At 48.5% G+C, this 17,534-nt stretch overlaps 1 protein-coding gene across 1 annotated transcript in view; it reads left to right on the plus strand.

Annotated features, from left to right (window-relative positions):
* Nucleotides 1–17,534, plus strand: part of Itga9 (integrin subunit alpha 9) — a 289,334-nt gene that overhangs the window by 146,917 nt on the left and 124,883 nt on the right. The window contains exon 16 of the mRNA XM_051202213.1: nucleotides 10,229–10,378. Within this exon, the coding sequence (XP_051058170.1) occupies nucleotides 10,229–10,378 (150 nt within the window). The remainder of the gene's footprint in view (nucleotides 1–10,228; nucleotides 10,379–17,534) is intronic.

Here is a 17,534-nt window from a genome sequence, read left to right on the forward strand (position 1 = left end):
ATATTAAACATTGCAGAGGCTACAGGCTGGTCTCTCAGCATCCTTCATTATTAAGGCAGGGCTCTTCACGGAGTCTATGCACAAACCCCTTTGGGAGTTTGGAGGTACAAATAAATCCCTTCCCAGAAGAATGTTTTAAGTGCACTTAAGATACATGGAACCACAGGGAAATTCAGTTATATTGAGAAGCAAATTAAAATGCAAATAAAAATGATTAGACCACATTTGTTATATGTTCATCTAGATTTTTCATTAATATATTGTGTAAATAACTCCTGAAATTGCTGGTGTCTGTCCTCATGTTTATGTGGTGGGTGGTACACACTGGAGGACATCAGGTGGTGTTCGTCAGGTGCTGTGCTTTTTTTTTTTTACATAAGAGCTTTCATTGGTTTGAAACTCACCAAGTACACTGGGCTGGGCAGCCATGGAGCCCTAGGAACCCACCTGTCTTGCATTCCTGGGTTCGAGGGTTAAAAGCATGTGTGGCCACCTAGCTTGTATGCTTCCCTCCTTCCTCCCTCCCTCCCTCCCTCCCTCCCTTCCTTCCCTCCCTCCTGTAAGGAATAAGGTTTTTCTGCCTACCGCTGGCTTTGTCCCACTGCCGCGACAGCCCCAATTAACACACCGAGACTCTGTATCCCCCCCCCATCTTGACTCCTCCTTCCTACTTCCTCAAATCCTCCTTGTCTCCTAGTCCCACCTATCTTGCTTTTCTATCGGCCAACAGTGCTGTATTCATTAGCCTCCCTCTTTCCTTTCTTCCTTCTTTCCCTCCCTCCCTCCTTCCTGAAGGTAATGTCAGGTGCATTGGATCTTCCACCTCATTCCTTGACACAGGATTCTCAATCAAACAAGAGCTCACAGATGAGGCTAGTCCTGCTAGCCAGCTTTCTGTGGGGATCCCCTGCCAATGCTGGAATTAGAGATGGGCCAACATGCCCATGTGGCATTTATGTGGTTTTCCAAATGCCGGTCCTCATGCTTGTTTGACAAGAGCTTTTACCACTGACCTACTCCCCCAACTCCATCTGAGGCTTCCAGACACTTCTATCCCTGTGCCCTGTGGATCAGAGACCATCCTCCCTCAATGGTCCCCAGTCCTGACTGGCACCTTCTCCTCTATTAATGGTTTTTATTCCCACATCTCCTCTTTGCCTCTTCTCCGCTTCCCTGTGCCTCAAATGGAACCAGAGACACAAAACCCAGGTGTTGGCACAAGGCCACTGATATTCTCTTGAGGGTCAACCAAAACACCTGCATTCTATACCACTCACCGGCTCCCGGCTCCCAGCTCCCCCTCCCGCTCAGCCCCGGATGCCCCGAGCCAGCAGATAGTGCTTCCCGTGCTTTCAAATAGGGCTATTTTCTGTACTGTTCAGGAAACCAGAGGATCCCATAGCAGAGCTGAGATCCTCTTCCCAAAGCCAGGTCCACCCCTCCCTCTCTGTAAACCCTAACACCGAAGAGAACTATTACCCACTTTCCCATTGCTGTCAGTAAATACTTGACAAGAGGAGAGACATGAAAGGATTTAGTCTTGCTCTTGTTTTGATAGTACAGCCATCATGGCAGGGGAAGTCATGGCTGTAGGAGTGTGAGGGAGCTGGTACCACAAGTAGAGACTTGAGGCAGGTAGAGGGTGTGCTGATAAAGTTCAAGGCCCATCCCCACTTCCTCCAGACAGGGCCTTCCCGAAACAACACAAGCAGCTGGGAGCCAACTGTTCAAACACATGGGCGGGGTGAAGTACCACAGCAAGAGCAGATTCCCAAATCCGCAGTGGTTGCTGGTTCCATCACTAGTGTGTGTGGGCTTCTCATGTGACTAGAGCTATTTATGCAAGCATGTTAATTGCGGGTGACTGGATGCTTTCCTGGAGTTTCTGAGCGCCCGGTGCTTGCGGAAGGACTCACACGTGTCAGACCACTGGTGCTATCTGTTAGTGTGATGTACTACACACAAAGGGACACGTGGCTTTAATTAAAATCTGCACTCGTAGAAAAGTGCTCAGAAAGGAGATGTCTGACTTGCCCACAGCTTCCTGCTCTTGTGACGGGATTTCTGGGGTCCTTTCAATTCGGCTGCTTTCGGAACTCACTCTGGCTGATGTTTATAACCGAATGCTTCCAATGATAAAAGTTTTGTCTCTCCCCAATGTAAATCTTGTCCTGCAAGACTATTACAGTCAGTGGCGGATTTCATCACATTCTGTTTAAAATTATTCGTAGAATGTCCTTGATGGTTTTTAATTTTGCCTGTTTGTCATCGAATTTATAGGTCTGCAAGTGAAACCGCTCTTGGCTTTGGTTTATTTTCTCATAAAATGGGAAGCATGGCTTGCTCTGTGGAGATAGCCTGCTAAAGGTTCACTTGGCAGTAGGGCAGGGGGGGTTGTTGGCATTTTTTCCATTAGAAAGTTTGGTGAAAGATTTATTGAGGCATAATTCATATGTTGCACGATTCAGTCATTTAAAGCGTGTATTAGTGACTGAAGGGGTTTGAATTAGATGCCCCCATAAGTCTCAGCCATCTGGATACTTAGCTCCCATTGGTGGAACTGGGAAGGATTAGAAGGGTTTGCTTTATGGGAGGAGATGTGTTCGTGTGGGTGGGCTTTGACACTTGGGAAGTCTCCCAGGGCTCTTCCCACTCTCAGAACCCCGTCTCCTACTTACTCTGAAATCCTGAGCCCATTTAAACTCTATCTTCTAAGTTGCCTGGTCTTGGCATTTTGTCACAGCAATGGAAAAGTAACTAAGACAGACTTTTATCACTGCTGTGGCCAAATACCTGAGAAGAAGGAACTTAAGAAGGGGACAATACAATGTATCATGGCACAGAGCATAGTGGCAGGCAGTTCTGTAGCCAAAGCAACCCATGCCAGGGCGCCCCCCCTCCTCATGTGGCAAAAGAATAGGGAACAGAAAGGGGAATGCCGACTCGTAATTTGTCTCCTTTTGATTTAGTCTGGAGTGCCAGCCTATGGGATGGCATTGCCCACACTCAAATCTTCCCTGCACAGATAAACCCTCTAGGGTAACTCTCATAGACTTGTTCAGAAGTATGTTTCTAGATAATTCTAAATCCACTCAAGTTGACAATCAAAATTAGGTATCACAAAGTGGGTGCGCACATGTGTGTGTGTGTGTGTGTGTGTGTAGTTTAGTTTCAATGTATTCATAGTTCCACAACTATCCCCACAATGAATTTTAGAATACTTTCATTACCACAGAACAATTCTGTATTCTTCAGTCACTCCTTACTCAGTCTTTGTAGCTACTCTCCCAACCTGCAAACTTCAATCTACTAGTGTTGTTCCTATCTGACAATAGGGATGGAGTCTTACAAATTTTCTTTTAAAAAGATACTTTAAAAATTAGTACTGCCTGCCACTTACTGTTCACGTGTGATACAGCAGTATTACACTACTGTGCTAGGCATACTATGCCATTGTACATGTTACGCCTTTCCCTGCATGCCTCTTGGGTTCATTTCTGAGTTTTCTCTTCCTTTCCCTCCCATTCTTGTTGATTTAGCTCTCAGGTCACAGGCGCCCTCTCCTGCTGTGGCCACAGCTGATGTGAGCTGTGATCTCAGGACTTAACTCCTGACCCTGCTTCACTCTCTTAGCCCTGTTGCTGTGGGAATTGCCAGATGCCTAGAGAGCATGCTCACACTCATTTTGGTGCACTTTTCCCTGTGGGCCATTGGGTCCTCGTCCCCGCTGCCTCTGAGCATCCCAGTTCCCGTGAGGAGCTCACCTCAAGTATCCTCATCCACGTGACTGCAGATCTGGAAACGTGAAAACACCATGGTCATCTGTTGCTGGACTTTCTTTCCAGCCTGACCCTGCTATCGATTAGCCCCAAATAAACACGCAGATGCTACATTAATTATAAAAATGTTGGCTAATGGGTAGGGCTTCTTACCGGCTAGCTCTCTCTTAATTATTATCCCATAAACTACTAATCTATTTATTTCTACATGGCCTTCCCTTACCAGAGAATGCCTGGTCTCTACATGGCATCTCTTCCTGGTGTCCATTTTACTCCTTCCTCTACCCAGCATTCTCCTTGTCTGGTAGCCCGCCTACACTTTCTGTCTGGCTATTGGCCAGTCAGTATTTTATTCATCTACCAATAAGAGAAACACACATACAGAAGGGCATCCCTCATCAGTCATCTGTGTGTTCGTTCACCCTTGGGAGACTTCAGGCTCTGAAGTCCTGATCATTTCAATAGTTCCCTAATAGCTTAAAACCAGCACTCACACACATACACACATACACACACACACAGACACATACACACACATACACACACGCACACACACAGACACATACACACACAGACACATACACACACACAGACACACACACGCACGCACACTCACACACACACACACACACACACACACACACGTGCTTGTGTGTGTCAACTTTTCCAGTCATCAGTAGGAAGAGATAGTTTTAGCAAGTCACTCCACTATTCCTAGACTTGGAAAATCCTTTGTTTCCTTTTAAACCAACCTCTGAGCTCATGGGAATTGTAAAACCACCTATGACTCTTTTAGCCATCATTCTGAAAGCATCACGTGGAATACTACAGAGGAAAAACCTTACTCCTTACACATTCTCACAGCCACCAGCATGGCTGTGATGCCACAGTTTATATGGTGTGAAGAAAGTATCACTATGGAGCCTGGCTGTTTTGTGAATAGAGACCGGGAAATGGCATTGTCTGCCTGCAGGAGTTTCTCATTTCTGTGCGTGTCCGCCAGGCCAGCACAGGCAGAAGTGGAGAGGTTGGACTCAGAAAACACATGAGGATACAGGAAGGAAGAGGCAGGAAAATCACATGTTCAAAAAAGAAAAGAAAAATCGAGGTCTCAAAAACCCCCCCAAAACAACACCAAACCCTACTTACTGCATTTTCCCCCAAAGCAATAATCTGGCTTACTGCTAACTGCTTATTTGCTGAACTTCTGTGTTATTTGCAAATTTAAAGTGAGGCCAACCCTTCCTGTTTTTATTTAATTCGTTGCCACCATGAGCTAAGGAAAAAACTGAGTTCCTGTATTCAGCCCCACCCCCCGGCAGTTGGGGGAAAGCCACTCTCGGGTAGATTTCCAAGTCACATGGCTAGCCAGCTGGTGCCATGGTGATCAAACCCAGCTTGCTTTGGGCCCTGGAGTGGAAACAAGTCACCCTCGGCTCCTCCCACACAGGCCAGGAAAGGGCTCCTCTGTCTCTGGCCACTGTTGGCTCCTGACCTCGGGCCTCCCATGGTGGTGACCTTTTTGCCTAAACCCATTGGCAGACACCTTCCCAGCCCAACTGCCACCAATGCCATCATGGCCAGAGCACAGCATCATATTGCCTTTGTCCCTGTGCACCCTAGCTTTTAGCGAGGAGTCTTGCAGCCATAAGAATGGACACCTGAGATCTGGCTTCTGCAAGAGCCTCCCTGCCCATCAACACCATTTTTCTGTGTCGTTGAGTCTGCGTGGTCCATTAATGCCTCTAAGATTTCCAGGCACAGCTAAGCCTTACACCTGCCCTCTGGCAAATGTCCTTCTGTCCTACAGCTCAGCCCAGGAGCCCCCCTTCTGGGAAGCCTGCCAGGCCTGTAAGAATCAGCTGTGAATTTCCTTTGCATCCTCAACGCCACTTCCGTCCCAGTGCATGCTGTATGACATTGCCATGGCTCGGCTTTTCCCCCTGAAACTGTTAATTCCCTCCAGGTCTTTTATGTCTGTCTCCCTGCCACCCAGCACACTGCCTGGCATAAAGTAAGCACCCAATAAATTTCAAATGGAGCATGTGTTACATTCCCTATAAAAACAGCAGCCGTGGCCTGCTCTGCCACCAGCCTGGGTGTCCTCCATGAGGATGTCTTCCGTTTTCAAAGTAGCAGACTCCTGACACCTTTATCGGGAGAAAAAGTACATTCTGGACATTGTATTGACGAGACTAAACATGTGTTCAACTTAAGAGGTCTCTGTACCTCGTGTGGTGGAAACATCTGTAAATCCCAGCACTCTGGAGACGGAGGCAAAATGGTCTGGAGTTGGAGGTTATCTCTGACTACATTGGAAGCTAGTCTTGGATATAGATGGCCTTGTCTCAAAAGAAAAGAAGGGGAAAGGGAAAAAGCAATAAAATTCAGCTCGTAGTAGTGACTTTTTAAGCAGTAAAATTTGAGCCACTGCGGTGAAGTGCCGGGGCCACAGACTTCTATCCTGTCCAGTTCCTTCACTTAATGTGGCGTTAAACAGAAGGGAAGCAGAACTCCCAAAAGCGCTGGGGAACCCCCCAAAGGGCCTGCTACTTTCCCTCCAAAACTGGGAGCAGACCAGCCCAGTGTCAGGAGGGGCAGGAGCAGACCTCCACCCCCCAGCACAAGGAAGGGCTAGGCTTTCAGGCACAGCCTGTTTCTGATCGCTGCACCCTCCTCTGCCTCCGCCCACCACCCAGTGTGGTTTGAGTTCCCTGCTGCTCCAATACATGAAATAAGAAGCTGCTTTTCAAACTCATTAATTAAAGCAGGCTCATGCAGTTGCTGCCAGGGAATAGCATCCGCCCACCTAAATGTCCCCTTGTATTCATGGTCCAAACTCAGACACACATTGCTAAGGTCTTTCTCCTTGGCAGTCACTGTGTGTGGTCACACACTTAGAAACGCCCTCACTCCTTGTCCTTATTTCCTAGCTACCAGTTGTTCATCTTTTGGGGAGGAAATTGTGGGGTGTGTCTGTGCTCATGTGTTGGGGGGGTGCTCACCCATGGAAGCCAGAGTTTGGAGAGGAGTGTCTTCTTGTTTTATCCTCTACCTTCCTTTTGAGACAGGACCTCTCACTGAACTTGAAGCTTGCCATTTTGCCTAGACTTCGTCCCCAGGGTCTTTCTGTCTGCACCTTCCCTGCACTAGGGTGCCAAGTGCACACCAACATGCCAATCTTTTTATGTGGGTCCCGGGGACCCAACCTCAAGTCCTCAGGCTTGCAGGATGAGCAGCTTCTCCAGCGAATGTCTCCTAAGTCCCCCTAGCAGGCATTTTTAAGGGGTTGCTGGAACCTAATGTGAACCTAATTAGAACTTTATGAGCTAAGCAACTGAGGCAGGAGCATTGCAAGATTGAGATCAGACTGTACTATGTAACAAACGTAAAGCCAGGAGGAACAGTTTGTTTGAGATCCTGGGTCTTAGCCGCCCTCGCTGTAAAAGGCAAGTAGAAATCTACCCACCAGATGTTGTGAGGATTGAGTAGAGCAAGGTCAACTCAGAGCTTGGGGAAGGCTCTGAAATACACAGGGCAGTTTGGAAGCAAGGGCGAGCGCTGCCCCTCCCCCACTCTCCTCTTCCCCTGTGCCCTGAGTAACCGGGTCATTGTGGACTTACTTCAGCATGAAATAGTCAATGAAATATTCAAGTGTAAAACCTAGAAGTAGCTGGCCAACCTCACAGAAGCACAAAGAACGCATTTGCACGCCTGAATTTGGCATTTGTGCACTTATCTCTGCCTGTGCCATCTACCTTCTGTCTTTGAATTCTGGTTAGAAGCAGCAGGCTGGGGGCATCTGGATCTTAGGAGCACGGCTGTCTCCTGGAAAGACCTCAGGTCTTAACCATCTGTCCTAAGATGAAGAATTCCAGAGAACTTCCTGGAAGCCCTTTAGCTACCTCCATCACTTTGCTGCGGATGTCCTGGGTTTTTGTTAGGCTGAAGAACTGAACCTTTTCCCAGGTGGACTCTTTACTGACCCAATCATGTATCATCTGCTTCTTGTCCTGGCATCAGCCCTGATGTCACCTGTTTCCCTTTGCTGTGCCCTCCACACCTTACTTCCCGTCTGCCACATCTGCTTCCCTTCTCATCCCACTCAGCACCACTGACTCCTTCCCGGAATATTCCAGGAAGTCTCTGGCGTCCAGTACCTTTGAGTGTGTTCCACTCAATGTCCTATCATGGGGTTATCTGTGAGAAAACATAGGGCGCCATGGCCCATTAGACCTGGAACTACTCTGCACTCCTCTGACACAATTGAAGTAAGAACGGAATTGACAACTAAACAATGAGCCGCTGTTTAACCTCGCTTTATTTTGGTGCATCCCTCACCACCCACACACGCTTCTTAGCCAGACTGCCCCTCTCCCAGGGAACCCAAATTTCATGGTGAGAACCTAGACCTATCCTGAGAACTCTGCCATATTCTGCAGGCTGGCTACCTCCCTTCGCTTCTAAAGCATATTTTCACCCAAATGAGGGTCATTTGTCACCCCCCCACAGTCACAGGCTGGGCAGCCTACAAAGGACACTGACATCCGAGAGCCACCATGCTCCGCCTGTGCTCTCTCATACTCGGTGAGAGTCTATCCCCAGCTGTCCCCATGGGGAAGAGAGTGGCTGTTGTAAGGTGTTGGACAAAGCTCTTTTCTGGGTGCTTCCTGAGACATTCTAGCATTTTGAACACTATGAGACTCTAATCCTAACTCCTCCACACTTCATAGAGAATAGTGTGAATAGTGAACACTCATGGGTCATGTGTTCAGGCCTCCTAGGGTGGGTGGCATCTGCTGCCTGCCCAGCTTTTCCTGCTCTGTATAAGGTGTTTCTCAGTTCCCTGTGACACACCCCTATGCTCTCCATGATGGTTATAGAGCAGAGAGACTTGACTGTGGGTGATGACCTTCTTAGCCTTGCCATGTTAGGTGGACCACCCCAAATGATGTGCCAGCCCTTGATGCAAGACGACCAACCAACTCTTGCCTCTGATTCTCACCTGTGAGGGTGTGGGCTTAGAGTCACCCAGGGGCAGGGACACTCTGCAGACAGACCACGAACTTAAAAGTTGGAAAGATCAGGGTCCTTACCAGGCCCGTGTCCTGCGGGACTGAGTCTTGGATCTTCCTGGTTCCTTTTCTGTGTGGTGGTAGGGTATAGGGTGTGCTGTTCATCTCTAGAAGCCATGGCATCCGCCTGGCATCACATTGGACCATGTGTCTTCTCTCCTCTCCTGTGGTGACTGGAATGAGAAATGTCCCCATAGGCTTCAGTATTTAGACACTTGGTCTCCAGTCGGTGGCGCTGTTTGGAAAGTTTCGAAGGCGCAGCTTGCCGGTGGAAGTGCGCCGCAGGAAATGGGCCTTGAGATTTATCAGTTTCCATCGCTCCCAGTCCTGTCCCTCCCCCGCCCACCACTCTTGTTATCGTGGATTAATAAGGATCGGGAAAAACAGACAGGCTGAATAGATGTTTATTCAGGGAGAAATAACAGAGACAGATGAACGCCAGCAGGTCCCTGGTCCCAAGGATGTCTGCCGATGCTCTCTGTCCCAGTCCAGCAAGCAAAAGAGCACTCTGGGCTCAGGGGGGGGGGGGAGGCTTCCCCGGACCTAGTTCCCCCGGGTCACATCTGCCCCTGTCCCCACCCCCAATGGGCGTGGTCAGTGCCACAGGTGCGGACAAAGTGAGTATCTCATTACAGCTTCTTCCTGCTTTTGGTTGAAGGTCTGACTCTCAGCTTCCTGTCCCTGCTGTTTGCCACACAGTTTCCCTCCATGATGGACTCAAACCCTCTGGAACCATAGCCCAAATAAACTCTCCTTCTCTATGGTTCCTGGGTTGTAATGTTTTGTCACAGCAATGGAAAAGATACCCGACAGAACTTTCCTGCCCCTCTTGTGGCTACCAGTCTACCATCCCTGAGGCATTGAAATCCTTGGGTTCCAGAAGAATGAGCATGAAGCTTCCCCCGACTCTACTGACCCACTGACAGCTAACCTGCACCATTCATAATTAGTGTTGTTGGATCCCCAGCCATGACACAAAACTATAATCTCAGTGCAAACGAGCTTTGGTCATCCCCACCCCATGGAAATAAAGGGTTAATGTCGAGTACAGATGCTGCCCCAGCCACCAACTGGCATCTAAACACACATGGGTGGAGTTAGATAATGTCTTCCATATGCTCTGGAGATTTAGTACCACACAGGGTAGCCTGAGAAGTCCCTGCCTGTCTGCAGAAACCAGGCAGGATGAGTCTGCCCCGAGCCTTGCTTACCTTGCCTACAAGGCAAAAACACAAGCCTTAGCTTGTGAGGGTGGCTGTGAGGGCCACCTGAGGAGAGCAGGGTGGCAGGCTGGTCTTTGTGCACAGAGGAGGAATGCTGCCCCAGCATCCACAGATGCTCGATGTTAAATGTTCCTTCTGGATTGCCTTGCAGAGGAGAGTACAGGATGTCATCAGCCCCATCGTGTTTGAAGCTGCCTACAGCCTGGGTGTGCACCAGACTGCTGAGGAGGAGCGGGAGCTGCCCGATCTGACACCCGTGCTTCGCTGGAAGAAGGGACAAAAGATCGCCCAGAAGAATCAGGTTAGAGCCTGCTCTGGCTTTGTTTGTCTCTGGGATAAAATGTCCTGGCAGAAAGCAACTTAGAGGAGCAAGGGTTGATTGTAGCCCTCGATTCTCGGTTACAGCGCATCATTGCAGATACATCCAGGAAGGAACTTAAAGCCACTAGTCATGTGACAGCCACCATGAACAGCAGAGAGAGGGGGGGGGGAGAGAGGGAGGGAGAGAGAGGGAGGGAGAGAATATACATGCATGCTCAGCACTCAGCTAGCTTTCTCTACTTACATACAGATACACAGACACACACTACACATACACACAGACACACACTGTATACACACACAGACACACATACATACCACACACACACACAGACAGAAACACACTATACACACAGATACACACACTACACACAGAGACAAACACATTACACACACACACACACACACTCTCTGAACGAGTTTTCCTTTTGTTTTAAGACATGAGCCTCCCTTTTAAAGCACAGGTGGGAAAGTGGCCTGCAAGCCTTGCTGGTCACTTAGACTCAGATCAGGGCACGAGGGAAATGAAAGTTAGAAGAGGTCAGGGGTGTCCAAGTAGGGCAGAGTGCAGGGCTAGCCTTAAGGTGATGTCGGAGAAACCAGGGAGAGAGGAGAAGGCAGTAAACGTTTCTATATTAAGAATTGGGCTGGAGAGATGGCTCAGGGGTTAAGAGCACTGACTGTTCTTCTAAAGGTCCTGAGTTCAATTCCCAGCAACCACATGGAGGCTCACAACAAGATCTGTAATGAGATCTGGTGCCCTCTTCTGGCTGGCAGGGCATCATGCAGGCAGAACACTACTTACATGATAAATACATCTTTTTTTTTTTTTTTTTTTTTTTTTTTTTTTTAATTCAGACACTCTGAGGGGCCGGAGAGATGGCTGGGTTGTTAAGAGCACTGGCTGCTGGGTCCCAGCACCTACACAGTGGCTCATAGCCACCTGTAACTCCTGTTCCAGGTTATCTGATGCCCTTTTCAACCTCCATAGGGACCAGGCACACAGGCGCAAACAGACATTCATGGCAAATAGTAATAAATCCCTAGTCCTAGCACCGCTCTCCTCTCTAAGGGGAACCCTGCTTCCCCTTGTATCATGGAGGTCAGTACTTGGTGTGTTAGGGTTCATCTCAGCCACCTTTGTGTTTGTGAAGCCTCAGTACTGACCAGGGAGACAGTTGCTAACCCTCGCCATGTCGCTGTCTCTGAGCACACTTTCCCCGCACCTAACCCTCATTCCTACAGCATCCAAGCACTGGAGAGCATCTTAAAACCTTTACGGCCGAGGACAGTCGGTGATCCGATCTGGGAAAGATTGGTATCATATGTCATTCTTGGTCGCCCCAGGTTCCTTAATTAGCAGGCGTCAGCCCAACAGTGGATTCATTGTGTCTGAAGAGTTGGATAAACCGTTTGAGGCATGCTTGTGAGCCGGTCTTCCCAGAGGAAGCAATACTTCCAGCATTTGAAGTGCACAGTAAGGCCTTCCACCTAAACGTGGTCTGCCCTTAGTGTGGGTTGGCAACCAAGAAAGACTGAGTTTAGAGACTACGTGGGCATGAAAGAGAAAGGCCAATTGAAATGAAAACAAATAAAATATTTGACTCAGAAGGCAAATGATTATTTAGGGTATAAAAAAGATGATACCTTTTTTTTTTTTTTTTTTTTTTTTTTTTTTGCATGGGGTCTTGTTGCATAGCCCAGACTGACCCTCAGACTTGTGTATAGTATAACCTAACCTTGAACTAGCAGTCTTCCTGCTTTAGCCTCTCATGTGCTGGGATTACAGATGGCTGTCACCACACCCTATTTGAGACTATAAAAGATCTCAGGGTGGAAGTGTTTAGTTCCCAGTGCCCATTCTGTGTGGCTCACACCTGTAACTCCAGCTCCAGGGAATCTATCCCCCTTTCCTGGCCTCTGAGAGCACCTGCAAATATGTGCACATACATGTACATATACACATATACATAAATAATAAAAAAATCTTAAACAGCAACGTGCCCGATAATGCCACAGCTTAAATATAAGGCAAATAGACTGGGATTTGGAGGGTGTAGGTGAGTGCAGAGGAGAAAGGGACCTGGATAGCAGACGATTCTCTGTAAGTTGAAGTCGCGTAGTCGTGGATCCAGCTTGGCCCCTGTAGAGGACATGTAGTGAAGACAGTGACCTGGGCCTACTGTGGAATCCCGAAGACAAGACATAAACACTCCCATAGGCTTTAGCCACCACCACCAAGCCACCATCAGAGCTACAGTAACAGTGTAAGACGCAGAAGTCACCAGGTTGACTGGGCAGATGTCAAAGACTATCTTCCTTTCCTAATCTCTTCATAGCTCTTTTAAGTTGGTAAGCCAAGAGAGACTGCAGAACCCAACGGAACAAAAACTAGCTGTTCATTATGTAAGATTGTAGAGGTCAGTAATGGAATACTAGCCTCAGTAGCCCTGGGGCCAGCCGCCCCAGCTGTTCCTGGGATCGTGTAAGAAAATTTGAAAGTAGAGATGATTCGGTGGTTAAAGGGCTTGCTAGGGAAGCATGAGAAGGGTCCCCAGAGCAAGCTGGCTGCAGAGAGTAGCCATATCAGCAAGCTCCGGGCTTGATTAAGACACGCTGCCCCAGTGAATAAGACAGAAGAGCAATTGAGGGTGGCTGTCCAGGTCAGCATTGAGCCTCCACATGCAAGCATCCCTGCCCACCGCACACGTGAGTGCCTGCACGCATGAAAATTAACACTGATAAAGGAAAAGAAAGCTCTTGGACCGGCCTAGACACACTAAATCAGAGATGGGCTAGCACATGTTTTAATAAGCTGACCACTGGTCCTGACACAGCTAGTCTGGGAGCCCTAGCGGGAAAAGAACGGAGTAGAAGTTTGCCAGGGAGATGGAATGGAGCAGGGAGGGAGCCATGGCGATATCAACCCTTATCTGTGTGTGGCAGGAATTCCGTGGGATAATGCATTAATCTGGTAAACTAAGCCGTCACCTCAATATGCTTTCTAAAGACAAGAAATAGTCACCAAGATGGAGACCAACAGATGAGATGTGGATAGTGACGCTTTCCCCTTCAGGGACACTCATAATGGGTGGATGTGGTAGCACAGGCAGGGTTACACTTTTTTCAATCGCGTCATTCTGTGGTTGAAATTAAAAGAAAAGAAAAATATTGTTCTTAGATGGGAAGGGTTATCCAAGAGCCCGCGACTCTTTCTAGGGAAGCAGTTCTTACTTATTCTCCTTTGCCTGATTAGGAAAAACAACAAAATTGAGTCGGCTTAATGATCTCCACCATCTCTCCATGTGTCTCCCAGATGTTGGCCTGCTCACGGTTCTGTTCAAAGAGAACGATGAGCTGCTAGTAGGGGCCATTCCAGGCAGTAGAGCTGACGTTAGCCAGAACTCAGGAACCATCTCTGTCACCACGAGCTCAGATAATATACAAACAGTAAACAGTTCCCTCCTCCTCTGCCCGTCCTCCACGCTAACCCCCTCCTCCCAGGCCTGGCCATGTGGCCTGTCACCTAGCCCGTGTCCCTGAATCACCCTGCCCTGGCTTTCCTCTTATTGTCCTGGGATCCTGCAAGACATTGCCCCTGTTCTTCAACACTGTCCAGGGTCACCCACGTCCTCAAACCTATCGGGCTCTTCCGGCCTTGGCCCTGCTGACCCCTCTTCTGTAAAGGTTCCCACCCTGCTCATCTCTCAAGGCCGGCCTTTATGGTTGAGGTTTCAGCCCGAATGCTGCTACCTCAGAGAACCATCTCTCAGCTTCCCTCTCCCACACTGGGGTAGAGCCCAGTGAACACAGATATCTGTCTTCTCACATTAGCTATTAATTCCCCAGCACCTACCCCAAAGTCTGGCCTGGTGTCTCCATTAAAAGAGCCCTTGTAAAGGAACAAAAGCCGACGTCATTCTCAAGGCTGTTAAATTGAATGGGACATGCTGCGGGCTCCCTCTGGGAGTCCCTCCTTGGCCAGGGTATGCCATGTGGTTCACAGTGACTCCTACCATGGATTGTGTGTGTGTGTGTGTGTGTGTGTGTGTGTGTGCTTTTGAGTCTGTTTTTAAAACATCACGTAGAGGGAATGCAGGTGGTAAAAGAGGTGTTGGCTGTCTTATGTTGTTTCTCTCTGGCATTTTGGCATAGCATTGTGAAGGCGAGTGATGCAGAAAGAGATCAACACCGGGGTTGGTAGAGCTTGGTAGATAGAGTGCTTTCTTAGAATGTATGAGGCCCTGGGTTCACAAGCGTTCCTAAGCCAAGAGTAGTGGGTGCACGCCTATAATCCCAGCCCTCAGAGGGTGGAGACTGGAGGATCAGAAGTTCAAGGTCATCTCTAGCTACACGGGAAGTTCAAGGCCAGGCTGAGTTAGAGAAGAACCTGTTAAAAAAAATAATAATAAAATAAAAAGCAAGGTCATGTGTGGTCATGCACACCTGTCATCTCAACAATCATGGTTTTTTTTCCTGAGGTCAAAGCCAGCCTGCTCTACATAGAGTTCAGGGTCAGTTCAGGCTCCAAAGCCAGACCAGCAAAAGCAAAAGCAAGCAGCTTGTGTTTCCTCCATCTAGACGTAGCTGAAATTCCTGAAACTGCTCTGTACTCTTACAACAAGCCCCACAAAAAGCTGTGTTGGATTTTATTGAAATAAAATAAAAACAGAATTTGAATGGAAAAACCTACTCTCAGGTTATGGCAATTTTTTTAAAAAAATACTAAATACCATGCCAGGTGTGGTGGCTTGAATAAGAATGGCCCCCGATAGGTTTGTATAATTGAATGCTTAATCATCAGGAAGTAGCACTACTTGAGAAGGATTGGGAGGTGTGGCCTTGTTTGATGGGTGTGGCCTTGTTAGAGAAGGTGTGGCCTTGTTCGGTGGGTGGGGCCTTGTTAGAGAAAGTGTGGTCTTGTTTGGTGGGTGTGGCCTTGTTAGAGGAGGTGTGGTCTTGTTCGATGGGTGTGGCCTTGTTAGAGAAGGTGTGGTCTTGTTCGATGGGTGTGGCCTTGTTAGAGGAGGTGTGGCCTTGTTCGGTGGGTGGGGCCTTGTTAGAGGAAGTGTGGTCTTGTTTGGTGGGTGTGGCCTTGTTAGAGGAGGTGTGGCCTTGTTTGGTGGGTGTGGCCTTGTTAGAGGAGGCCTTGTTGGAATAGATGTAGTCTTGTTGAAGGAAGTATGTCTTTGGGTGTAGGCTTTGAAGTTTCAGAAGCCCATGCCAGGCCCAGCTTTCTCTCTCTCTCTCTACCTATGAATCAAGATGCATTACTCAGTTACTGCTCCAGCCCCCTGGCAGGCCGCCATGCTCCCTGCCATCATGAAACTGTTGAAGGCCTTGGCTGTGGTTTCTCTTCACATCAGGACAGTGATTAAGACACCAGGTGGTGTGGGTTCATATCCAAATTGCAATAGTTGGGGCCTCTTGAACCCGGAGCTCTCACAGTGGGGGGAGAAATACCAGGCCATCATTGTCCCTTCTGAGATCTTGGAAGGGTGCTGCAGTATGAGGTAGACAGCCACTGTGAAGTCACACCACATCTCAGAAGACATCTTGCTTCCTTTCCTTTAAATAGAGCCTTCTTGATTAGTCCCCTTGGGTGGGATTTGAAACACCCACCCAGCCCAATCATCCTACTTTCCAAAGGCTTCAGCCTGCGCACTGGCTGCCTTAGCAACGGTATATACAGTGTACAGTCCATGTCCATAATTGCAGTTTAATTTAAAGCAAGTCTCACCATGTCCGAGGAAGTGGCCCTTACCTCATCCTAGCAAACACATTCCTCAGGTAAGAGAGGATTGTTCTAGTATGGATGTGGTAGAAGAAATGGGTCCCTCAAGGCCTGAGCTTCTGGGGCACCGCTGAGTTTACAGCCCCTGATCTCATGTTCCATTGCTGCTTTGGCACCACGGGGAAAGCTCACACGACTCTGCCTCAAAGGGAGGTGCCATTAGAACCTGTCCATCCATCCCCAAACCCGAAAAGGCTGTGAAGAATTCATTAGTCTGTGCCAAGTGTAAGCTTGAATGCCATGGTGGGGTGGGGCTGAGGGGGTGGCTCGGTGGTAAAAGAGCTTGCTGCATAAGTAGGAAAGAAAGTTCAGACGCCAGGAACCCACATATATTCTGCATGGGATTGGTGGCCCACCTGTAATTCCAGCCCTCAGAGGCATAGATCCCTCAAGCAAGCTGTCTAGGGAGACCAATCATTGGTGTCTAGGTTTGTCAAGAGACCTTGCCTCAAACAATAGGTGAAGGAATGATTGAAGATCATTCCCAACACCAACTTCCACATGCAGGCCCACACACATGCAAACATGCATACACATGAAAATAGAAAAAGGTTGTCATCGTAGGCCCATGCCCATCCATCCCCTCATGAGATGTCCACAGGCACTTGATTGCACAGCAAGGCTGTGGAGTCATTGTCAGAAAGACCACAAAGGCCACAAACTCAAAGATGTCTGATCTCACACTTGTCAGCCAAAATTTGCTAGCCCCATCTTAAAAAAAAGAAAGAAAGGATTTTCTGAAAGAAAGTGCAATCCCCAGGGTATCCAGAGCGAAGAGCAGAGTGAGGGAGAAGCCAGCACGCAAACCTGGGCTGGAGGCTGCGGGAACCCCATTCCTCGGCCAACAGAAGCCCGAGGCAGAAATGGGTATCTCCTGAAAGGAGCCTTAGCTTCCTGCAGCAAGGAGAAATGAGATCTACTCTCATGGCTAGGAGGGCAGCTTCCGGGAAAGTGAGCAGTCAGGGCTCTGCAGACCAGCAGGTAGAGAGGCTAGAGGACAGGAGGAGGCTGCAGCCAAGCCGAGTGCCTGTGTCTCGTTGACGTACCACACTTGGGTTTTCCCAGAAGACTTTGGGCACAGGTAAAAGGCTCTCTCAGGGACCAAACTTACAGCTGTTAGGATTGTTCCCTGGAAGGAACATCTGGAGTCAGGCTACTTGCCTTGAAGCCATACTCTTTATGCTTCGTGCTAAAGAGACGTTTTTCATTATTCCTGGAAACTCTGTGGCCATCCAGCAAGTCGAGGCTGCAATGTGCAAACACCCTTCCTCCCAGAGTCAATTCCTAGGACGAAAATTGGCCATTTTCCCAGAAGAGATTCATCCAGGTCCAGGCACAGGAA

This window comes from Phodopus roborovskii, unplaced genomic scaffold (genome assembly GCF_943737965.1).
Source record: "Phodopus roborovskii unplaced genomic scaffold, PHOROB, whole genome shotgun sequence".
NCBI lineage: Eukaryota > Metazoa > Chordata > Mammalia > Rodentia > Cricetidae > Phodopus > Phodopus roborovskii.